Here is a 25,528-nt window from a genome sequence, read left to right as displayed (position 1 = left end):
TCTGTTATGATTTCAGTTGTGGGATAACATAGGGACAGTCTTCAGTAGCCTAGGGAAAAGAATAGTGTTTGTGAGTAAGGGGGTCTTAATTGCTACATCAAAATGTGTGAGAGTCAACTCATAACTAAAACTGATGCTACCGGTGAGTTCAACTTTTTCCTCCTCTCTTCTGACTTTAGCAGTGGTAGTATTTATTTTTTTTCTTTAAAGGAAGTAAAAGCTGATGAGCTCTCAGTTGCTTGCTGATGGACAGGCATGTGGACAAGAGGGTATTTCCTGACTGCAGGTGACAAATGTCAACAAAATGCTTGATGGATTTAATTTTGTGTTAAGAGAAATATTTAAATTGAAAGATTGTGAAATAGAGTACATGACTAAATTAGAACTCAATTATCAGCAAAATTTCACAGCTTATTTGATTATTTCAAAAATGGACTCAGACATCCTAGCCTTGAATTGTTTGGTCGTAGTATTATTTCGGCTCTAAGGTTCTTGCTTTTCTAGAATTCTTTACTGTTTAGTATTTATTTCATTAACTTTTCTTTGGACATGCAGCTAGAAATGTCCTGTGCTCATTTTCTGGTATGAAGGTTCATTTTCAAAAGACATTGTTGTTTTGTTAAATAGTGCTAATTAAATTAATCAAGCAAGTTTGACTTTTGGGTTTGTTTGGGTTTTTTTGCTTCTAGACTCTGTTCATACTGATGTGATCTAAATTTCCTAACATCAGATAGAATATGCATGTGCTGAATATTTCCTCTAAAATAAAATTTTTAAAAAATGTTGAAGATATAACTGCATATTGATTATTAGAGTGAAGATTGGTGATGGAGCATTTTAAGGTTATTAATTAATTTAGCTTCTAGTGATTAGAATTTTTAAATCCTTGAAGGAAAAAAAATTCATCAAAACAAAACATTTTAATTCTTCAAATATAGATAAAAGGCAGCATGATGCTTAGGTCTTTTCTGTGTGAGAAATATAGATGTTTTGGATAGGAATATATCACTACATTCAAAAATCTATTTTAAGAATTTAGTAGTAAAATAAGCCCTTATGAGCAGATTATCATCACTGACATAAGTGGAGTCTTTAAATGGCTCCAGTATTTATCCTTGCCATTGACAGATTTATTCACAATGTTGTTGATATTACTGTTTTGAAAATTAACAATAACAAAGGAAGTATTAGAGAGGATTAAAAATATGAGTTTTAAGTGCCTGAGTCAGAAGGAATAAAGCGCCAACTCTGTCTGCAAAATTAGTTCTATGTTCCTTTTCCCCAAAAATGTGACATGGAAGAAATCAAGGCTGTCCTAAAATAACATAAAACACAGTGTTTGCCTGTAGGCACATTAAGAGCATATATGAAGTGTGTCACTTTTTAGCTAAACCTGATGTCTTCATCTTTTATTACCTTTTCCTGACATCTCTCTGGATTTTAGAAATGTATATACCCTGAAATAAATAATTTTTTTTTGTATTTCAATCAGCTTAATGTCAACAAGTCCCTTTAGGTACAAACCAATGTATTCTTCTCATAAAAAGATAACAACTAACAAATGAGACAGATGAAACAAGTGTACAATCCCCTCCACAGAATAGCAAAAGCAGTGGGAGAGATTATCAGTGTTTTCCTGTTGGCCAACATATGAGGAAACCACGGATTTGCAAGCTAGGATTCAAACTCGACTGTGCTGATTCTTTATTGTAATTATACATGGATAGGATTGCTGTCTCTGAGCATAGAGAAGGGATGTCCATGAGTGCTCAAATAGCTATCCTCACCAGCTTACATAAACACTGGATAAAGCTGTTAGAGATTACGTGCAGAGTGCTGGATCTGATGAGCTCAAAAATAAGATAGCAGGGGGACTCTAATATTTAGGATTACAACAGTAATCTCTTTAGGGAAAGTGTGCAGTATCAGCAGAACCGTCGCTTGAGTCTTTCAGCGGCAAGTACTATTAATTCGACATTTGTTTCAGAGTTAAATCTTTGCCTCATGTCAAGGTTAGTACAGGGTCTGTTACATTTTAGGATAGCAGGTTGAATCATGTGATAGATAACACTTTTGGAATGTCATGCTAAAATTATAATTTTATAGAAAAAAAAGCAAAATATTTTGTTTGTTCCCTATGGTAGTAGAGTAGTTGACCTTTGAACTTCTAAATAACTCCAAATGGGTCCTTTTGCCTTTGGGCCAACAGTTCAAGATAAACTAAACCAAAACGCACTTTTCTGGCCTAGGAATTTCATTTTAATCCAATTCAACAAGGATTTATTATCTACTACTAACCAGGCATTACGCTAAGTACTGAGCATACAAAGGTGAAAATGAAAGTGTAAACAGTCCCTGCCCTCAAGGAGCTTACTTCTAGTGGAGTTTACATTATATATACCATTATTTATAAAGTGTAACACAGAATACCCCTTTAAGAACAAAATTTGAGAAAAGGAATTTTCTACGTGCATTACTACAGAGAAACATTTTTATTATGCAGTTGAAATCACTTCGCTTTAATCTCCCATGGTGAAGCAATGATTATTAGTGAGTAGATGTGATAAATTTCTAAATTCATAAATCTTGAAATATATTTGGCTATTACAGAAGCACTGACTACTTATTAGAGAATCTCCCACTATGTTTGATTTCTTCATCAAGATAAAAGCAATGAATTGCCAAAACATTGAGTTCTGAGGGAGGTATTTGTGATGTTTTCAAATATAGAAGCCTATTAATTAAAACTTCCCTCAAGTCCTCTCTTGGAACATGAAGCCTATAATTCCTAACAAATTTATTCCTGTTATTTTCCCGCTGTCACCACCCCTTCTATGTAATATAAATGTTCTGGTTATATCCAATAACTTTGTCAATTGATGATCAGCAGTTTAGGAAGTTGTGCCTGCCTTTATATTTTCCTCATAATTAATGGATTATCACTTTAATTGATGGCATCCTTGTATTGGTATCTCAAAATACCTTCTGTTGAGCCTCACAAAAGTGACAAATTATTCTTGTTTGTTTACTTGATTCACTGAGGCTAATTGTTGAATATGAGTCTTGATTTCCCTTTTATGTTTAAGTTAAATAAATTGTTAGGTTAAAAAAAAAACACTCAGGGGCAGTTAGGTGGTGCAGTGGATTGAGCACTGGCCCTAGATTCGGGAGGACCTGAGTTCAAATCCAGCCTCAGACACATAACACTTAGTAGCTGTGTGACCCTGGGCAAGTCACTTACCCTCATTGCCTAGCTAAAAAAAAAAAACCACTCACATTATACTAATTTTCTGATCATAGATAATCTTTAGTCAACCATGAATGACACATTTACGAGTAGTGTAAATTGTGTTTCCATTTTATGTGTAAGCTAAAGAAACTATTGTGTTAAAAAGAGCAGTGCCACATTACAGTAATTTTCTGATCGTGGATGGATATCAGCCATCCATGAATGACCCTGACCAATTAATGGACAATAACTACAGTAAATATATCCGTTCTTATGAGTGGATATTTGGTTTTTTAGTCCTGTTTTGTTATGTTTCTTTCTAGTTTCAAGATGTCTGAGATAGTCTGAAATACAGTCGAAATTTAGTCTGAAATAAAAATATTGAAAGCTGGACTCCCAACAATTTTGGGTTTTGCCTTTTCTGGAAAAAAAATGTCCTTGCTCTTATCTCTGAAGACCCATTTTCTCTGCTTTTATAACGTAGTAACTACTAATAGATTGAGATTTTTCATCTCCCATCATTCTACAGGGAAAAAATATGCAGATTGTTAGTTTTTTATCTTTAAAGGAATTTAGTGTTTTAAGGATTTAAATGGATAGACTGAAATTTTTCCCAATCAGGAAAAGGAAGAAATAGTCATGTCTGCATTTTGTTGTTGTTTTATTCCATTATAGATTTTTTTTAATGTTTCAAGTTTTTGGAGACTGTGAACCTGTTTTTAATGTGTATCTTGTTGGCTTTGTTTTCCTATTTAACATGCATTGTCTAGTCACACAATTATTTCTTCAGTCACCTCATATATATAGGAAATGAAGATATTGCAAAAAAAAAATCCTTGAATGCAACATATACAGAATACATAGCTGAAGATAATGAGCATAACTGTTGATAGATCAGTCTAAGGGCAATGTCATTTCCAAGTCCTGCTAATATTTCCTTCTACTTTAATCCCATGACCAAAACAAATAGGAAAAAGCTAGTTCTCTTGCAGGAATCTGGTGCAGGGGAGGCAGCAATCATTTATAAAGCTCTTACTATGTACCAACTACTAAAATAATAAGTAAAGAAATAGAAAATAATTCAGAGGTCATGTAGTCCAGATCCCTTATTTTATGGATAAGAAAACTAAATCTAAAAAAGTTGGGGCAGGTAGGTGGCACAATGGAGACAACTCTAGACTTGGAGACAGGAAGACATCAGTTCAAATCCAGCCTCAGATACTCCTTAGTTGTGTGACCCTGGGCAAGGTTTGCCTCAGTTTCTTCATTTGCAAAATGAGGATAATAATAGTACCTATATTTTATTATTGGTTCAGTGAAGGCAGTAAGCATTTATAAAACACTTACTATGTATCAGGAACTGTAATCATGGGATCATAAATGCAGAACTAGAAAATTATTGAGAAGTTACATAGTCCAAACTCTCATTTTATAGATAAGGAAACTAGATGCAAAGAAATGGGACAACTAGGTGGTGCCCAAGATAAAGCACTTAGCACAGTCCCTGGAACATAGCACTACGTAAGTGTTAGCTATTATCATTATCATTATTATTATTATTATTATTATTAAGTTAAATAATTTGTCCAAGGTCAAATAAGTAATAAGTGGCAGTGCTAGGAGATAAATGTAGGTCCTCTGATTCTAAATTCAGGACTCTTTCTACTACTTCACCTTTCCTCTGAATTACAATCTTGGTTTCCTAGCTGTAAGACCTTGGAGAAGTCACTGAATCTATTAACACCTTAGTCTTCTCATTTGTAAAGTTTAGGTTATAATTGCCCAACTTATCTCACAGAGTTGGAGTGAGGGAAGAGCTTCAAAAGCATTAAAGCACTAAAGCAATATAGGGTACTATTCATCACAATCCACTTTTTCCTTAAATTAATCTCACTGAATCGAATTATATGTGTGTTGGTTGTTTTGTTTGTTTTGAAAAGTATAACTTCACCATCTTCACTGAAGATTTGCCTTACAGTGAAATTGGCAATCTCATGTGCCTTGAATGGTTTACAGGGTCACTTGTATGTTTTACACATCTCCAGGGCAACAGAGAGAACAGCGATGATTCGTCTCTCTGAAAAACTCTGCCTACTGGCTTGCTATCCTTCACCTGGAACTGATCCATCCCTTCTATGTTTCAGTGATACTGGTACTGGTGAACCATCAAATAACCCTACTTCATATAAGGTTCCTTCTAAAAATTTCAACTAAAAGTGTATTGATGGCCGAAAGGATGTAACAAATGGGTGTGGGGCTAAAGAAAAGGATGTGATGTTCACCAAGACAGTACAATTATTTGCTAGTTTGCTCATTTTCATATCTCAAGAAATGAAAGTCTTGAATATGTTATATACATTCTCTATCTTATGCTGAAAAAGTATTGAATTGGGGGTCAGGAGATCTGCTCTGCTACTAACTCACTGTGTGACCTCGGGCAAGTAACTTCATCCCTCTAAGTTTATCCTCTACAAAATGAAGGTATTGGAGAAGATATTTCACTTCTCTTCTAAGCTCTGACATTGTATTCATGCTCTAAGGTGTCTTTCAGCTCTGACATTCTGGCAGCTAGATGAAACAGTGGATGGAACTCTAGACCTGGAGTGAGGAAGGTTCAAATACAGCTTCAGACACTAGCTGTGTGACTCTGGGCAAGTCACTGAATCTCTGTTTGTCTCACTTTCCTTCTCTGTAAAATAGAGATTGTAATACCTAGGACTGTTGCAAGGATCAAATGAGATATTCATAAAGCACTTAGCATAGACCTCCTGACACGTAGTAGATCAGACCTGCACAACTTGTAAACTTCGGGCTGAAGATAGATTAGACTAGAGTCGGACTGACAGTGGTTGGGGTCATGTGAGAAATAGGAAAGTGGCAACCTTTATATACATATACATATATATATATATATATATACACATACATATATATATATATATACATATACATATATATACATACATATATATATACATATATATATATACATATATATATATACATATATATATATATACATATATATAGACACATAACGCAATTGCAAATATATTATGCAATTGTGATTAAGTTTCTTGCCCAGGGTCAGACTGCTAGTAAGTGTCAAGTGTTTAGTCTGAGACTGGATTTGAACTCAGGTCCTCCTGACTTCAGAGCCAGTGCTCTATCTACTGCACCACCTAGCTGCCCCCACCCCTATATGTTTCACAGGCAGCCAGAGCAAGTGGCCCAAGGGTCATATGTTGTGCAGGCCTGTATAAATGCCTGTTTCCTTCTTTTGTTTTGTTTTTCCTTTCTTCCTTCCTCCCTTCCTTTTTCTTATGAATTCCAGGGTCTTTTCCAGTGCTGACATTCTGTGTTTTATGTTCTAAGCTTCGTCCTAAGCTCCCATAACTACTAACTCAAATCATTGTGGTTTTTATTGAATGGTCAATATTGGGCCCAGCCCAACTTTTGTGCCTCATTGTTTACATTTTGAAGGCTTAGCATGAGTGTAAATAGCAACCGTTTTCTGTTGTGATCAGAAATTCTGAGAGTCTTCCCCTCTTAGACTGAGATCTTTGGGATGGTAGATTGGGCCATCTTTTGTCTCAGTTCTTACCTAGCCTTTGAATGCACATGGCCTCAGACAAATTGAGACCTGGGAAAGGCCTATATTTAGAAAGACCAAGGTCACCTCCTGCATCTTGGGCCATTGCCTGTCGTCTTGACCTTTGTCTTGACACTGGCTTCTGATGTCTTTGGAGGAGAGAGTGAGGCTGACAACTTGGTGAAGCTGTGCCTCACTTGAATCCAGTTCACAAGCAAGTTAACACATCACCCTTGTCACCTTGTGACTTCATTGGTTCTCTTTGAGAAGGAAGGGTGAACGATAAGCTCCCATCCAGCTCTAAAATTCTATGATTCTATGACCAAGGCATTTTTTAAAATCATACCAACAGGTCTTTTCAAGTAGAACTGGGCTTTTTGTTAGTGGGACACTGGGCTTTAGAATGTAGAATGTGCCAAACTCTGTCCTTCATTCTCTTGACAGCATTAAAACAAATAGGAGGAACTCAAATATGTGCCCTTTAAGTAAGTTGGCTCCCTGAGAGAGGAATATTGGTCCTGATGCTGTTTTCCTGGGATTTCCAGGGATAGCTGAAATTGGTTCAAAAATCCTTATAAAAATTTTTAAGGGAATTGGTAATTTGAAAAGGCTGCAAAAATGAGGATCTTTGCATTGAATATGCAGGTGGGGAGTGAGGCATCCAAGCCCAAAGAACCTCTCCATCTAGAGGGGAGAACACACAATGTCAAACCATCATACGACAAGTACACTGTGAAGATGTTGGAGTAGCTGACAATCATTAAATCTGCAAAGGAAACCTGGATGCTGGGTGTTAATTACAGTAATGCAAAATGTTTCTGGGAATACAGTGGCATCACTTTTTTCTGACAGCTACAATTAATGACCAAAGTTTTCTGTTAGGAAGCTTTCAATTGTCCTGCTGTCTTCTGAATAGAAAAGGAATGCCAAAGAAGAAATGGCAGAGTAGACTCTTGAAAAATTCCATGAAACTATTCTCTTGACTCCAAGGAAGGTGCACATTCCATTAGCTGTCAGAAGAGCTGAGACTCTGATTAGCTTGCGCCTGTCTTATGTTTTAACTACTGCTGACTTGTACAATGGCAGACTCAAAAGGAGACAGACTATGGAGAAGAAAAAACACTAAGGCATTACTGCATTATGATTAAAAATCCCCAATCTTTGCAAGGCCATATGCATTTAATGGGAATTAATTCATAAATTATGAATTTAAAACCACTACATCTTAGAAAAAATGAAATTAGAAATCGTTTACTATGCTCATAACAGGACCATTTAGCTTATTATCAGTAATTGCTATTAATTAGCATACTAATTGCTGTCATCATTATTTGTTGTTGTTCTTCTGGCCACTTTGGGCAGTTGGCCCTGATTCTCTGATGCTACAAGGGTAAGCAAACAGCTCTCTAGAGGTAAACGTTTCCTCATGGGAGATGAATCAATTCTTTCCATGATAATTGTATAAATGGTGCCCTGGTGCCCTTGAATATTTATTCACCTTGCAAGGGTGAGAGATTTGCTCCCAGAGAGAAATTTTCTCTCCCCAGTTCCCAGTGGCGTATGGCCTAGGTTATAATAACATAACTAAATTTCATCTTCAGATCCCAAGGTGCATCACAGAAATTAATTAAGCCCATCAACTGAATGGTGCATCCAGATCACCTCACAAAAAGCCATCAGCATTGCTACTCAAATGTTTTGGAATGGGGATGTAGAATGTCATAGAATGTCAGAAATGCAGGGCAGCCTGGAGATCATCTAGTCCAACGCCTTCATTTTATAGCTAAGGGAAGGGCTTGGCCTGATGTTGGAGGATCACAGATTTAGAGCTAGAAGAAACCCTAGAAGCTATCTGCAGCCCTTTTCTTTCACAGATGAAGAAACTGAGTCCAGAGAAGTCAAATGACATACAGATATAATAACAGAGGGCAACTGGGCACAATAGATACGGTACCAAACCTAGAGTAAGAAAGACTCATTTTCATGAGTTCAAATCAGGCCTCAGACACTTACTAGCTGTATGACCCTGGGCAAGTCACCTAACCCTGTTTGCCTCAGTTTCCTCATCTATAAAATGAGCCAGAAAGAAATGGCAAACCATTCCATTATCTTTGCCAAGAAAACCTCAAATGAGGTCATGGAGAGTTAATGACTAAACAACAAATAGCAGAGATGAGGAATGAAGTTGAGTCCTTAAATAACAAAGAAAAGATTCAAAATTAAGTCCTCTACTGTACTGTGTTCATTGGACTTTGACTCTGGAAACACTAAGAAAAATTTTGAGTTCAATTTCAGTAATTACATTTGGGGTTCAGAAAGGATATTTGTTACCTTTTCTCCTTCTTGTAAGATACAGCCACTGTGGTTTAATGGCCAGACTGAAGACGAAACGGCCCATTTTAGGATCTTAGGTTCAGAGCTGAAAGGATAGTAGTTTCCATGATTTCACCTCAGTGGTAGCCTCTGCAATACTACCATATCCTTGACACCAACGTGAACTACTGCTTTAGAAAAGACTCTAGAGGTTTCTCGAAGGTCTCCCTTCTCAAGAAAAGCTAACTCTAACCAATTCGATTTTTAGAAAACTATATTTATCAGGAATAGAAGTGGGAGCCAGAATATCCTGTATGGAAAACCAGCTTTGAGAGGAATACAGAGTTTTTGAAAGGGAATGAAATGAAAGAGGAGAGTGGTAGATTGTAGAAGGATTTAAATAACAGGCTGAGGAGTTCATATTGCATCTTAGAGGCAACAGGAAGAAATTTAAGATTGTTTGGGTGATGAGGAAGGATAAAATTATGAGCCTTGTGTTTTAAGAATACCGATTTCTGGGCACCTTCTGAGATGTTTTAGTTCTATCGACCAGGATGATTTTTGTTGTTGTTGGGATGTTTCAATCATTTCTGCTTCTTTATGACCCCATTTGGGCTTTTCTTGGCAAAGATACTGGAGTGGCTTACAATTTCCTTCTCCGGCTCATTTTTACGGATGAAGAAACTGAGGCAAGCAGGATTAAGTAATTTGCCCAGGGTCACACAGCTAATAAGTATCTGAGGCCAGATTTGAACTCAAGTTTTCCTAACTCCAAGCCTGGTACTCTATCCATTGTGCCACCTACCTGCCCCATGAAACAGTAGCAATATTCTGAGGACAGTATCTTTCTCTGAGCAGATGCATTTTCCCACACTTGTGTCAAGTCTGTATCCAAAAAGCCACTGTTCTAGCACTAAATACTGCATCAGTGCCAAATGATAACTTTTCATCATCAAGAAGTAAATTCCTATTTAAGAGTGACACTAGGTATCTTCTGGGTTTCTTACTTGTGGGAATTGGGAGAGGGGAAGAATAGAAAGTGTAAGAAGAGAAAAAAAGGGAAAAAAATATATTTAGGCCTTGGTCACAAATGGTGATGATAGAACTACCACAACAACCAAAATTTGGAGACTAAGGGGGTGTCCTCCTATTTGGTGAATGGCTAAATAAATTGTGATATACAAATAAAATGAAATATTACTGTGTCATAAGAAATGATGACATGAACAATTTCAAAAGAAACTAGGAAGACCTCTTTGAAATAATGCAGAGCAAAGTGAGTAAAATTAGGAGAATAATTTATGCAATAAGAACATTATAAAGAAAAACAATTTTAAAAGACCTCAGAACCTTGATCAATATAATGATACATCAGAGACCAAAAGAACAAAGATGAAACATAGACATAATTTCTCCATAGAGAGAAACTATGAACTTAAAATTTAGAAAGTCATATATTTTGGGATACGGCTAAAGTAGGAAAAAAATGTTTTTGCCAGACTATGCAGCTATATATTGAGGATTTTATTTTGGGGTTTTTGTTTTACATTGCCTGGGGGCAGATTAATTTTTTTAATGCATGATGATTCAAAAAGCTATAACTACCACAAGCTTACTGGCACCACTCTAACAAGTACATGTTTTAATGAAAATATCCATAAATATACGAGTAGCCCAGGATCATAGATTTAGATCTAGAAGAGACCTTAAAGGTCATTTACCAACCCCCTCATTTTACAGATGAGGAGGTTGAGAGCTAATGAAGTTAAGTGACTTGCCCAAGGTCACACAGGAAATAAATAACAGAGCTAGGAGTCAAACCCACATCATCTCTCTCCAGGTCTATAAAATAGGACAATTATACTTCAGTGTGATCTAACATTTCCTCTCCCTTTCCCAACACATAGCAAAGCTGTGAGGCCATCGGGTGTAGGGGAGAGGCAATAATAACAATATCGCAATAGCATTTCTACAGAAATTTATGTTATATATATATATCATTTCATTTTAGACTCACAGTATCGAAGGTACCGTTCTTATTCCTATTTTACAAATTAAGAAATTGAATCAGAGCTTAAGTAATTTGCCCAGAGTGACATAGCTAGTACGTATCTAAGGCAATATTTGAATTCAGGTCTTCCTGACTCCAAGTGCATCATTCACTCCATTTTGCCATTCAGCTGCTTCTAGTTGAAAGAACAATTTATTATACAATATAAATAATATCTGGAGTTTCTAAAGACTTTAAGATTTACAAAATAGTTTCCAATGTGAGGTAGGCAGTATAAACACAGTCCTCATTTTATCGATCAGGGAATTAAGATTCAAGAGATTCCACCGTTTGCCCATAGTCATTCAGTTGGCAAGGGTTGGGGCTGGGACTCAGACCCAGGACTTCTGATTTGAAGATGAGAAGTACTTCCTATGTTTCTGGCTGCCACTCAGATAGACTAGCTTTTGCTGAACAAATGTTTCACGCATTCCTTAAGACAAAAAGGCAATGCTGAAAATATCAACATCCTCTTCAAGCATACCCCAAAAGGAAAGGACAGTCTTCATGGGGGAGTTAGGAGTGGGGGATAGAAACAGCAGCTGGTCATACGTTAGTCCTTTCAGCCATATTCATTTATCTGGATGATACTCCCTTCACCTTTGTTGTAGCCAAATGTAAGGAGCATAAACGCTAAATTCTCATGAGCCTTTCTGAGAGATAGGATATTATGTTAGTTGATGAGAGAATTCGATGAAGGATCTGTGATTTTGTCAGTCAATGAAAAAGCATTTATCAAATGCACTGTGCTAGATGTTTGGGATACAAAGACAGTCCCTGCCCTCAAAAAGCTTATATTCTATCAGGAGGCAAAATAATTACAAAGTAGTGGGATTAGAGGACAAGGTTAATTGAAGGAGGAAAAGAGATATTAAAAGTTTTTGAGATCAGGAAAGGTTTCATGTAGAAGTTATCTTTAGCTGAGTTTTAAAGAAAACATTTAAAGGGATAGAAATGAAAAGGGGTGCATTCTAGACATGGGGAACAGCCAATGCAAACTCTCTTCACTAAAGTAGATCTCTGCTTATGACTCAATAAATAAATCCTAGGGGACTGCTTGAGGCATACAGACTTTAAGTGACTGTCTAAGGCCACACAGTCAGGAAGTGTCAAAGGCAGTTTGAACCCAGTCTTTCTGATTCACTATCTAGCACTAGATATTACAAGTGTCTACATCTACAATGATTTATAAAGACAGAATGGTTCTCAAATAATCATAGCAATAATGATCATAATCATTTATGTTAATTATCTAGAATGTGAAGGTTTACAAAAGCACATTATAAATTTCATTACATTGCTTGATTAAAGGGTAATGAAGAGAACCAAAAAGGAGCTAGGTAGCACAGAGGAAATAGCACCAAGCCTGGAGTCAGGAAGACTTGAGTTCAAATCCTGCTTCAATGAAGACACTAGCTGTGTCCCAGTGGGCAAGTCACTTAACTTCTATTTGCCTTGGTTTCCTCAGTAGTAACATAGGGATAATAAAAGCACCCACCTCTGCCGTGTTGGTATGAAACTCAAAGGAGATAATAATAATGTAAAATGCTTAGCACAGTGCCTGACATGTAGTAGTTGCTATATGCATTTTAGCTGTTATTACAAAAGAGTAAATATAAACATGAGTTAGACTAATTTTTTGGTGTCGTTTCATTGACCACTGTTACCATGGAACATGCAACTGGCTCTGCTACTAGAGAATCAGGGTTCCAATCCCACCTCTGACAGTTACTACTTGTGTGATCTTCAAGTCACTCAAATTCCATGGGCCTCAGTTTCCACATCTATAAAATGAGAGGTTTGAATTGGCCTCTGAGGTGCTTCCCAGCTCTAGATTTATGATTCTATGATCAGTTAATTTACAAGCATTCATTAAGCAACAGGCACTGTGTTAGGCTCTAGGGATACAAATGCAAAGAATGATATAATAGTTTGAAACAATATGCTGATAAGAATGTGATCACATCTACAGCAAACCAAAATTACCATTTGGCTTGCTTAGTTCAAACAGCCGGTCAATTCAGTGAAACATCAGTCAAACCAGATGTTTGAAGGAATTTACTGGTCAGCTATCTGCATTGCCTGGACAATACTATCAAAATGGCAGCTCAGCAGTCATCTGCACCCCTCCTTTCTGTAAACTATTTGAACTAAGACACCTCACAAAGTAGATTACATTTTTTAGTGCAGAAATAAAGATCAAATTTGAGATGTTTATGTAATTTAATTCCACACAATTCAATAAGAATTTAGTAAAAAAAAAAAAAAAACTTAATGACCAGCAAAGCATTTACAGATTTGGTACAATAAAGAGATCACTGGATTCAGAGTTAAAGGTCCTTTCTTAAAACCCTAACCCTACCACATATTTGCTAAGTGACTTTAGGGAATTCATTTGCCCTTTTTGTAACTTAATTAGTTCATCTGTATAATGGGAATTGTACTTTACTACCTATCTTCCATAAGTCACAAGACAATGCATAAAAGATGCTTCATATACCATACAAATGTCAGCTATTGTTATTAGAAATTGGGGGGATAAAAAAAAGGTTTTGCTCTCAAGAAGAGCATTAAGTGCCTACAAAATGTTCAATGCTGAATAGAACATGGGCATGACATAGTCTCAAACTTTGAAAGCCCATTTACCCTCAGCTAAAACCATCTCCCCAGTGGGCCTCCTTAAGGACCTTTTAGGATTCAGATCTTATATTATCTGGGTAGTAATAGGTTTTTTAATCATATCTGCATTTTCATTTGTAAATAAAGTACTTTATAAACCATGAAGCACTATATAAATACTAGTTATTTTATTTATTTATTTATAATTAAGAATTCCTGGTGAGGAAACTCACTCTTTTAATGTTAATCAGCTACTTCTCCCCAACTTTACCCAGGATCATTGTCAACATATGACACAGGCAGTATTTGAACCTAGGTCTCACTGATTGCTGAACCTGTTCTTTTTGTTTGGTTGGTTTTGGTTTTGGAGGCAATCAGGGTTTAGTGACTTGCCCAGGGTCACACAACTAGTAAGTGTCTGAGGCCAGATTTGGACTCAGGTCCTCCTGACTCCAGGGATGATGCTCTATCTACTGCAATACATGAGTCTCTCCTTCATCTATTATGCCATGCTATTTCCTTGGGTATTCATAAGTTAAACAACTAACACAGTGTAAGAGATCAGTTTATCTGTTTAACTCATTACTACTTGTCACTAGCAGGTAGTAGGGTGCTCAAGGAGTGGGATACAGAACAAGTAATTTTACAAAATCAAGGGGATATTTAAGACCTGAAGGCTATCTGGGAAGGAAGGGTATTTTATTGGGAGTGGGGTTGGAGATGGAGGGCTTTTGGAGTAGTATGAAGATTCTGTGTACCTAAGAAAGGGAGTGGGAGAATCAGAGGATGTCCAAAAGTAAGGTGAAAGAATGTTGAAGATAAACTTTGCTTCGTAATTTTTGTCTGCCTAGTTATTGGCTACTACGCTTGCCTGTACTCTAGCGAACAGGGCTTTAAATGGGGGAAATTAAGTTGCATGGTAAGATCAATTATGCCAACTAATGGATCACCTTATCTGAAGTCTTTCAATGACACATCTCTATGGTTCATTATCTCTGTGACCTTCAAAAAGTCAGGACCACATTCTGGCCCTTAGTTTTCCCATCTGTAAAATAAGGGCTGTTGAAGTTTTGATCTTTAAGGTCTCAGCTCTAAACTTCAGTGATTCTGTGAGACTCTGCCCCAGAGAGGATAGCCCCAAAGAAAACAAGTATTTATTAAGCACCTGATGCCAGGCACTGTGTTCAGGACTGAAGACACAAAGACAGGAGTGAAACAGTCCCTGCCCTCATGGAATTAACATTCTAACCCAGGAGACAATATGCAATGTATATCTATAGGAAGATATAGAAAGATGAACATATGATAATGTTTGAAGGGAAAGCACTAGCTGATGGGAAAATCTAGAAAAGCTTGGTGGTACTGAACCAAGCCTCAGAGGAAACCAAAGATTCCAAGAAGCAGAAGTGAGAAGAGTGCATTCTAGGAGTGAGAGACAGGCAGAGCAAAGGCACAGAAATGGACATATTTTATTAGAGGAACAGCATTATGATGGATAGAGAGCTTAGCTCAGAGACAGGAAAACCTAAGTTCAAATCCTTTCACTGACACATACTGGCTGTGTGAGTCTAGGCAGTGCCTCTCCCCCTCACAACTCTCTAAGATTACCTATTGCAGAACAGTCACTGATTTGCACAGGTAGAGGGAACTTCCTCTACTGGAACTCCATTGCCAAAGAAATCAAAGGTCTGTATCACAAAAACAATTTGAAACTTAACATTGAACATCAATACGAACACCTAAAATTGCTTAGTGACTACTGACATTTAAACTAATGAATTTCAAAGATATATATAACATATATCATACTGCTTTATCGTTCATTCTCTCTAAGCTCTCATCAACATTCTTTATCTATTCATTCTCATTCACTTTTTTTTTCATTTGAGCATAGCTCATTCATCTAGTTTTTGTTTTGCTTTGTTTTGGCTTTACATTATTTCCTAAAGATCTTTCAAGTTTCTTTTTTATCACTCATCCTGTTTGACTTTAATCAAATTATAATATCTCATTAAAACAATTCATTCTACTATTCTCCTAGTGTTGGTCATTTATCTATGTTATTTCCAGCTTATTTGAAATTATACATACCACTGAACAAGGAGTATAAAATTATAGACTCAGAGATTTAGGGCTGGGAGGGATCTTAGAGGCCAAAGTCTGATACTCATTATATGGATAAAGGAACCGAGGCACCAGAGATTAAGTGACCTGTCCAAGGTCACAGAGTTAATAAGTGTCTCAGGCAGGATTTGGACCCAGGTCTTCATGATTCCAAGCACAGCTTCCTTTTCACTAGAACACCCAGTTTATTTGATCTGTTAATATTTTTATAAGATTTAAAGACATAGAAATACTTTCTCATCTTAATGAATTTGAAGTTTTAAATAAAAATCTCACAATGTATGTTCCTAAAAAAATGGGAAGGGGCAAAAAATTGTTGGTGGGGTAGAAAAAAAACAGACTGAAAAACAAAAGAGAAGATGAAAACTGGGCAAGCCATAAATTCATGTCTCATCACATCCCAAACTCCACAAAACTGGCCTTCGAATGTATTCTATGAGTGACCACACAAACCAAGGAAGAGACTAAGAGCAGATCCCCACATAATTAGTCCTAACAATAAACAGGCCATCCCTCTAGTTAGGATCACAGCTTGTGCTTTCTAATACACTCAATGTATTTTGGAGATTCATTTTACTGCTGTGAAAAAGAGTCTCTCAAGACCTGGGTTCACCATTGGACCGTTCCACTGGAAGATCTTGTTGATATCATTTAGATCTAAGTCATTTAGGTGTAACACATGCATTTGGGGCAGCATTTAACTATACAGTCCCAATGCAGTATCTGAAATCAAACCCTGACTAAACCCTATTGTAGAGATTTTTTTTATTAAATTTAATGTTAGCACATATTAAAAAGTACTATTCATCAGAGTTAGAGTTTGTTTTTTATATGGGAATATAAGAATTGGACTAGTGATTTAATTTTATCTTCACCTATAAACAAGCCCAAATGTTTATTTCTAAAGTTGTTGGTGAAAATAGGAGATGAAGGGAGAAGGGTGACTTTTATATTACTCCCTCCCCATATTATCATGACTTTTAAACCACTTCTGTTATTTTCCAAAATGCTGTGAAAATATTTGCATTTCCTCCGAATTGAATGTTGAGTTAAGATTATAAACATGCAGATGTCTTGATTTTCAATCACTCCTCATCCTGTTTGTATAAGATAACCTTTGTAGCTTTCAAAAACATCTTCCAACACCCTGGGGGGCAAATTACCTCTATTTTCATTTCCTTTAATAGAGTTGGATCATCTTTTAATTAAAAACTTATTGAACCAGATTCTCCCCATGTATAAGTTACTCTCTGGGGGAGTAATTTATGCAAAGAGTAAATTTGACTCGATATTATATAAGAATAGGAACTGTACAATGAATACCTGGAATTTTCCATTAGTTTGTTAATCACTATAAACATGGTGGGAGGCCCCACAGACTAGAGAGAAATGCTAGACTGGAGATGAGAGGGGGAAGAAGGAGGGAAGCCTTCAGATACCACAGGGTCCCTCCTCTCCCATGCTTGTTAGAAATTTGGAGGCTGGGAGAGTGGTATATGCCTTCTAAACCCAGGGACTAGGCCAGAAATGCACGTAAGCACAACAAGGGACATCAGTCTGAGGAATGAGATATACTGGGAAGGAATAAAAAGATAAGAACATATGGGAAAGTATGGAGGCAAATGTAATTGAGAAGTAGAAAGGATGGACCAAGGAAAGCCCAGGTCTTAAAGCATGAACCATATTCACATTTAGTGAACAGAAATGTCTGATGGAGGGGTCCTTTACTTTCCACTTTGGTACAAGAACAAGTATCTCTGTTTCCTTTCAGTTTACTGTGTAGTGACAAAAAGCTTCTTAATTGGCTGCTAAATGGAACTAAGTGTTTATTTACAAAAGGTTCAAATGGGTGAGATCTCTCCTTCTTCCCCCTGGGGAGTGAGGCAAGAATTGCTGTAAGCCTCCTGGTTGGGAAAGAGGTAATATGAATGACTAGTGTAGAGGGTGAGAAAGGAAGCACACTCTCCTTGAGGCTCTGAACTTCATTATAACCAACCCAGAAGTTCCTGTGATACAAAGGCTCTTAAACTCATTTTGGATCATGAAGCCTTTTGGCAGCCTATGGACACCTATTCTCAGAATGTTTTTTTTTAATATATTATTTAAAATACAAAAGATTGCAAAGGAAACCAATTATATAATTATCAACATATCAAAAAATTCAAGTTCATGAACCACAGATTGTAAAGCTCTGCCTAACACTACTTGATCCTAAGGTCATAGGTCTTGAGCTAGAAGAAACCTCAGGGGCCATCTAATCCAACCCCCACATTTTACAGATGAGGAAACTGAGGCCCAGGAAAATTCAGTAACTTACTCATAGTCACACAGGCAGTAAATATCAAAAGTAGTGTTTGAACCTAGGCCCTGTGACTCCCAAAATATTGTTCTTTTTACTGTCCTCACAGCCTCTTACTCCTGTTATCTAGAATATTTTCAAAAGCAGACATGAAAACTGATTTAATAAAATGTACTTTCAGTCTATCTAGGGTTCTTAACCTTTTTTGAGTCATGGATTTCTTTGGCATCTGGTGAAGTCTATGGACTTGTTCTCAGAATAATATTTTTAAATGCATTGAATGAAATGTGTAGGATTATAAAGGAATCCAATTATAGTGAAATATAATTATCAATATTTTTTTAAATAAAAGTCACAGAACCCAGGTTAAGAACTCTTGATTCTATCCCACTAATCCTCCCCTTCTCCTTCAAGTGTGCAGGGCTCCAGCTTCAGCTAAGTTCCTGTGGAGAGTTGTCCATCCATAAGCAACCTCCTCCCTTTCTCATTCCCAGATCAGAGGAAGAACAGAATTGCTAAATTAGAGAATTCAAGATGGAATTAGAACAAGAGATGAATCAACCAAAAGATTGGTGCTAGTGGCAGGAAATTAATCTGTAAGCTATCCACAAATTATTTGTTCTCCTCTCAGTTCTGGGTTTCCATCAACCTGAGGAAGAAGAAGAAATTAAATGACTAAGTGAAGATGGAACCATTTGGGAAAAGTAGGGGAATGGTTAGGGCTTGTGATTTCATCAGTTAGGGTATGGAACTGAAAGCATGGAAACTTCCCCCACTGAAATAGAAAGGGCACTCTTCTGCAACTTTAAATCTTAGAGAGTTGCTTGGGGGCACTGAGAAGTTAAGTGGCTTATCCATAATCACAAAACTTGTATGTGTCAAAGGCAGAATCTAAATCCAGGTCTTCCTGACTCCAAAGCCAACTGTCTTTCCACTGTACTTCATGCCTTTCCAGGACCCACTCCACCATGACTCTGGAAACATTTTCAGTTTCTGTAAGAGATCAGGATCCTGGCTGGCCCTAGCACTGTGCTTTATGCGGCTGAGAGGACAGCTATAATTCTTCAGCCTGGGGGAAGAATTGTTTTTCTAGGTTCCCATTTCCCTTTTCCTGGTCATTGACCCTCTGAGTCATTCCATCCAAGGTCACCTGGCTAGTCAGAAAATGTCAGCCTCTCTCTCTCTCTCTCTCTCTCTCTCTCTCTCTCTCTCTCTCTCTCTCTCTCTTCCCCTGCCCATCTCTGTCTTATGGCAAGCTAATTCATCTCAGCCCCTCTGAAAAACTAAAATGTCAACACAAACATAAACCTGTGACCCAACTAAGATGGGCTTGAAGAAATCAAAGCCACAGTCTCCTAAGGCTACCATCTTATTTTGGACTCTTTAAATCAGGTCTGTCTGTCTAATGTAAAAATATGAGTGCATTTCTGGGGAAAGCATATTATTAATGATATTTTCTTTTAGGCTGCAGATTTATGGGGACAGTGGAATTTAGTCATTTTTGTAAAATACTGGGACAGACATGAAGGCCTAGGTTCAAACACTACTTTTGATACTTACTGCCTGTGTGCTATGAGTAAGTTACTGAATTTTCCTGGGCCTCAGTTTCCTCATCTGTAAAATGTGGGGGTTGGATTGGATGGCCCCTGAGGTTTCTTCTAGCTCAAGACCTATGACCTTAGGATCAAGTAGTGTTAGGCAGAGCTTTACAATCTGTGGTTCACGAACTTGAATTTTTTGATATGTTGATAATTATATAATTGGTTTCCTTTGCAATCCTTTGTATTTTAAATCATATACCCTAATCATAAAAACCCATGAACAGCCATGAGAAAACAAAAACTAGCTTTCATGACCGTAAGCTAAAACACTAATGATAATTGATATTTATACAACACTTCATATTTTACAAAATGTGTTATACACATACAACAATACTATAAGGTCAATAGGGCCTTTGTCCATTTTATAGATGAATTAACCGGGAAGACCGAGAAATTGTGTCTTGACCAAGTTTACACAATTTATAATTTCTGACTTCTAGTCCAGGCTTCTAAATGATTAAAACAATTATCTTTTCTTTTGATTCCTTTATGTTTGACTTTCATAGAAATCTGTTTGTTTCCTCAAAAAAAGTATCAAATCAAAGATTCACCTCCATTTAAATTCTAACTTCTAATTGATATAAATAGGTGTCTGGATGAGAAAAGTTGGTTGATGGCTCAAACTTCTCAAATAACTCAATTGAAACCCTATAGGCAGTGTGTTTTGGTAGGAAAGAATGCTGGACTAGGAGTCAGGTGTGACTTGTATTCCAAACCTACCTCTGATAAAAGCTGTGTTATCTTGAGTTAGTCATTTCACCACTTTGGAGCTCAGTTTCCTCATTTTTAAAGTGGGTATAATAATACTTGAAATATCAACTTTATAAAGTTGCTGTAAGAATCAAATGAGATAAGCTATGTTATCTTGTTAACCTTGAAGGACTGAATAAATGTAACCTATTGTTATTACTATTTCAAATAAGGAGTAAAAGACTTGTATTTATAGTTTGTGCATGAGGGATAGGGGAGAAGGAGACACTATGATCTTACCAAAACATACTGATTATTCATAGTATTATTCATATTCATAGGAGATACATATACTCAATCCTTTTGGGGAAGCTACTAGTTTCCTTCCTTTGATATATTGGAATTCTTGGCATTTGTAAAGGCATTCCCTCTCTCCTAAAGGTTTAGCAAACTACTATTCCACCTTCCAAGCATTGCTAGTTCAGAAGAAAAAGAATTCAGTGTCTCTGCTTCATCTACCTGGCATACTCTTAGCTGTTTGGACAAAAGAAAAATTGGGTCAACCCCCCAAAAAAATCCAATTTGGGCCATAGTTTAACAATCAAAACGCTAGAGTCAAAGAAAGTGGGTTCCAATTCCAGTTCTGCCACTAATTTCCTATATACCCAGGAAAAAAATCAACCATCCTGTTTCTTTATCTATAAAATGGGGAGAGGGGTTGATAACATCATATAAACATCAGCTTTTATGACTTTTTCTTTCAGGAACAGGACTGTTGTAAATGAATTGTATTTGTAGTTAGCAAGAGATACCAAGGCACTCAATAGATCAATCTTCCACTCATTATTTCTCCTGCATAATCGCCAAAGAAAAACCACCTTTCCGTAACAATATTCTCCATTCCCATCAGTGTAACCACTACTCTTCCTATAGTCAAGCTAGAAATGGTCCTTTTTTTTAACTCTTCTATCTCCTATGTGTAATTTCAATAAATTTTTCCATATCTTCTTCAAAATGTTTCACAAGTATGTCCCTTCCCTGCTATGCTCACTGCCACCCATCCTAGTTCAGGCCCTCATCATAGCATACCTAAATTATTGTGCTAATCTCTAAAGTGATCTCTTTGTTTCTGATTATTCCCCTTAGCCGGTTCATCCTGCATACCATCCCCAGACCAATTTTTCTAAAACATCACTATTATCATATCATTCCATTGTTTCATCCTCCTAGCTCCCTATTGCCTACTTCTCCTCACCTTGCCCCATCAAGTCTAAAGTCTTTCACCTGGTTTGGAAAGCACTCCATTTTCTAACCCCATTCTATTCATTCAATGCTGTTTCTCATGTTTCTCTAGCTATTGCCCTCTAAACCCTACAAGAAAGTAGTTCTCCTCTCTCTCGCCTATGACACCATGCTCATCCGGCACCATGCTCATCCAGGCCCAGATCAACGTTTCCCTCCTTCATGAAGTTGTCTGAGCTAACCCACATTGTTCTGTGCCTTCGCTCGACTCTTACTGAGCACAGAACTGGTGCCACACATTCATATAGCTTGGCATTGTATTTGTCTCACGTTGATTTCACATACGTTAGTTTTACTTGCCTAAATTACTTTAAGAACAAAAAAAGTATGTCATATGTTTCATTGAATCTTTCACAACCTGAGAACTGGTAGGCACTCAAAAAATAGTGGACATTAAGGTGATTATAATTACCTTAGCATATGAATTGGATCTCTGGGCAAGAGTCATTTATGGTCCACTGATCTTGCATAAAATGTCATTAAAGCATAAAAAAGGTGATACTTCCTAGTTTCACCCTTTCCTTTCTGTCTTATTTCTATTGAGGGTACTACAATTCTTCCAGCCACCCTAGGTTGTTCACAACCTAGGAGTCAGTCAGTAAACATTTATTAAGTGTCTGTTATGTGCCAAGCACAGTGCTAACTCCTGGGAATACAAAGAAAGGTGAAAGACAGTTCCTGACCTCAAGCAGTTCTAATGGGAAAGACGTGAAAACAACTGTGTACCATCAAAATACAGGATAAACTGGAGATAAACAACAGAAAGAAGGTACTGAAATTTAGGGAGATTAGGAAGCCTTCTTGTAGAAGGTGGGATTTTAACTAGAACTTAAAGGATGCCAGGGAAGCCAGGAGGCATAGTAGAGGATGGAGAGTATTCCAGGCATGGGGACAGCCTGTGAAAATACTCAGAGTCTAGAGATGGAGTGTCTTGTGCAAAGAACAGGAAGGAGGCCAGTGTCACTGGATTAAAGAGTACATGGCAGGGAATAAGGTACAAGAAGACTGGAAAGGTAAAAGAGAGCCAGGTTATGAAGGGCTGTGAATGCCAAACAGTAGATTTTATCTTCAATCCTGAAGATAATAGAGAGAACACTGGAGAGCTATTAAAGAGGAAAGTGATGTGGTCGGATCTGTGCTTTTGGAAAATTAATTTGACAGCTGACTGGAAGATGAACCAAAGTGAGGAGAGACGTGGGGAAGGGAGGCCCACCAGCAGTCTTTAGCAGTAATCCAAGTGTGAGGTGATAAGGACCCACACCAGGGTGATGGCAGTTTCAGAGGAGAGAAGGGGGCTATACAAGAGGTGCTATGAAGGTAAAGTGAATAGGCAACAGATTAGATACAGAGGTTGAGAGAGAATGAGGAGTTGATGATGACACCCAGGTTGCAAGCCTGGGTGATGGGGAGGATGCATGGTGCCTTCGATAGTAATCAGGAAGTTCCAAAGGAGGAAAAGTTAGGAGGGAACTCAATTTTGGACACATTGAGTGTGAATCATAGTTGACTCTTCACTCTCACTCACCCCTCAATTCTCTTCAGTTGCCAGGTCTTTCGAGTTCTAGAACTCTTTGATTCTGCCAATTCTCTCATCTGTACCGTTCTCTGCACTCACCCACTCCACAGTCACCACCTTCATTCAGGCTTGTCAGGGGCATGGATCTAGCTGACTGGGGGGGAACCTATGACCTCAAGGCCACATGTGGCCTTCTAGGTTCTGGGCGTGGCCTTTTGACTGAGTCCAAATTTTATAGAACAAAAACTGTTCTGTGAAGTTTGGATCAGTCAAAGGACTGCACTTGAGAACCTAGAGGGCCCCTTGTGGCCTCAAGGGGTGGTTCCCCACCCCTCTAGCACCAGAACCTTCTTAGTTCAGATTCTATGCTGGATGAAATGAGGCATTCTCTTTCATTTGTTTGTTTGTTTTGTTTTTGTTTTGGCAAGGCAGCAAGGCAATTGGGGTTAAGTGACTTGCCCAAGGTCACATAGCTATTACGTGGCAAGTATCTGATCTGAGATCAGATTTGAACTCAGGTTCTCCTGACTTCAGGGCCGGTGCTCTATCCACTGCACCACCTAGCTGCCCCCAAACTGATACTCTTAATGCACAGTTCAGATCATATAGTAATTCAGTAACTCTCAAGAAGTGTTACTGATTCCCCACTGCCTGTATTACAAAATGCAAAGTAATTTGTTTGGCATTTAAGGTTTTTTTTTTCCAGTCTGTCTGTAGCCTATCTTCTCAGTCACATTTTCCATCACTCACTAGCTAATTTGCAGTTCCACATATACTACATCCCATCTCCTACCTCCCTGCTTTTGCTTAGGCTGAAGTATTTAGGAAGCGTTTATCCCGTGCCTGGGCATGTAGGTGGTGAAGTGGCTAAAGCTCTGGGCTTGAAACCAGGAAGACTCATCTTCCTGAGTTCAAATCTGATCTCAGACACTTACTAGCTGTGTGACCCCAGGCAAGTCACTTAAGCCTCTTTGCCTCAGTTCCTCATCTGTAAAATGAGCTGAAGAAGGAAGTGGCAAACCAGTCCAATATCCTTGCAGAGAAATTCCCAGATGGGGTCATAAACAGAGAGAGACAGCTGAAAAGATTGTACATCGCATGCCTAGGATGCCTTCCTTCCTCACTTCCACTTCTCAGTATCCATTAAGGGTCAGTCAGTTAAGTGCTATATCAGAACCAACTGGATTCTGTCTCCAGATTCCTGAACTCTGATTAGTGAGATTTCACTTTACCTTTCCTGGAATCAGGTCTCCATATTATTTCCTGATCACCTTCCAGTTATGTTTTGCATTATCCCATCAGATTATAAACTTCTTTTTTGTTTTTGTTTTTGTGGCTAGGCAGTGGGTTTAAGCGACTTGCCCAGGGTCACACAGCTAGTAAGTGTTATGTGTCTGAGGCCAGATTTGAACTCAAGTCCTCCTGAATCCAGGGCCAGTGCTCTATCCACTGTGCCATCTAGCTGCCCCTAGATTATAAACTTCTTAAGAACAGGAATAATCCATACCACACCATAGCCCTGACCAAATCATTTTATATTTATTTTTTATATATCCGCTATTTACTTATCTATCTACCTGTATTCCCTCCAACATTAGCTCCTTGAGAACAGAGACTATTTCACTTTTTTTCCTTGACTCCAGCACCTAATATATTACCTAGTATGTATTTGGTACTTAATAAAAGATTATTGATTGATTGATTGATTAGAGATTAGAGTTCAAAGTAGAAAGACGGAAGAAACCCACAGCTTATGAATATACTTCTGGGGAGGATCAATTTAGGGGGAAAAAATCTAGTTCTTGGTTATGCTTCTCAGCCTGAGAATGACTAAGGAATTCTGGGAGAGAACCCATCAGTCAGAATGGGATTAAAGAGAGCTTTGGAACAGTACAACAATAAGAAGGCAAGACACACATGGCCAAACTAGTCTTTTCAAATTCTTTTTGTGGTTAGGGAAGGAAGAAAAGAACAGAGGGTGGGAGAGAAAGGAAGGGAAGAAGAAAAGAGACTCATGAGCTCAAAATGTCTGTTTTCCCATTTCAGCACAAATTGAAGTGATACCATGCAAAATTTGTGGCGATAAGTCCTCTGGAATCCACTACGGAGTCATCACATGTGAAGGCTGCAAGGTATGAGACTTTAATAGAACCTGGTCAAAAGCATCAGGGCACTTAATGATGATACTCA

The 25,528-nt window shown here is 37.7% G+C and overlaps 1 protein-coding gene across 1 annotated transcript in view; it reads left to right on the top strand.

Annotated features, from left to right (window-relative positions):
- Positions 1 to 25,528, top strand: part of RORB (RAR related orphan receptor B) — a 247,460-nt gene that overhangs the window by 161,693 nt on the left and 60,239 nt on the right. Inside the window, exon 2 of the mRNA XM_021008622.2 lies at positions 25,385 to 25,470. Within this exon, the coding sequence (XP_020864281.1) occupies positions 25,385 to 25,470 (86 nt within the window). The remainder of the gene's footprint in view (positions 1 to 25,384; positions 25,471 to 25,528) is intronic.

This window comes from Phascolarctos cinereus, unplaced genomic scaffold (genome assembly GCF_003287225.1).
Source record: "Phascolarctos cinereus isolate Bilbo 61053 unplaced genomic scaffold, phaCin_HiC Scaffold_4;HRSCAF=312, whole genome shotgun sequence".
NCBI lineage: Eukaryota > Metazoa > Chordata > Mammalia > Diprotodontia > Phascolarctidae > Phascolarctos > Phascolarctos cinereus.
Note: the sequence above shows the minus strand (reverse complement) of the source record. Positions and strands in the feature narration are given on the sequence as shown.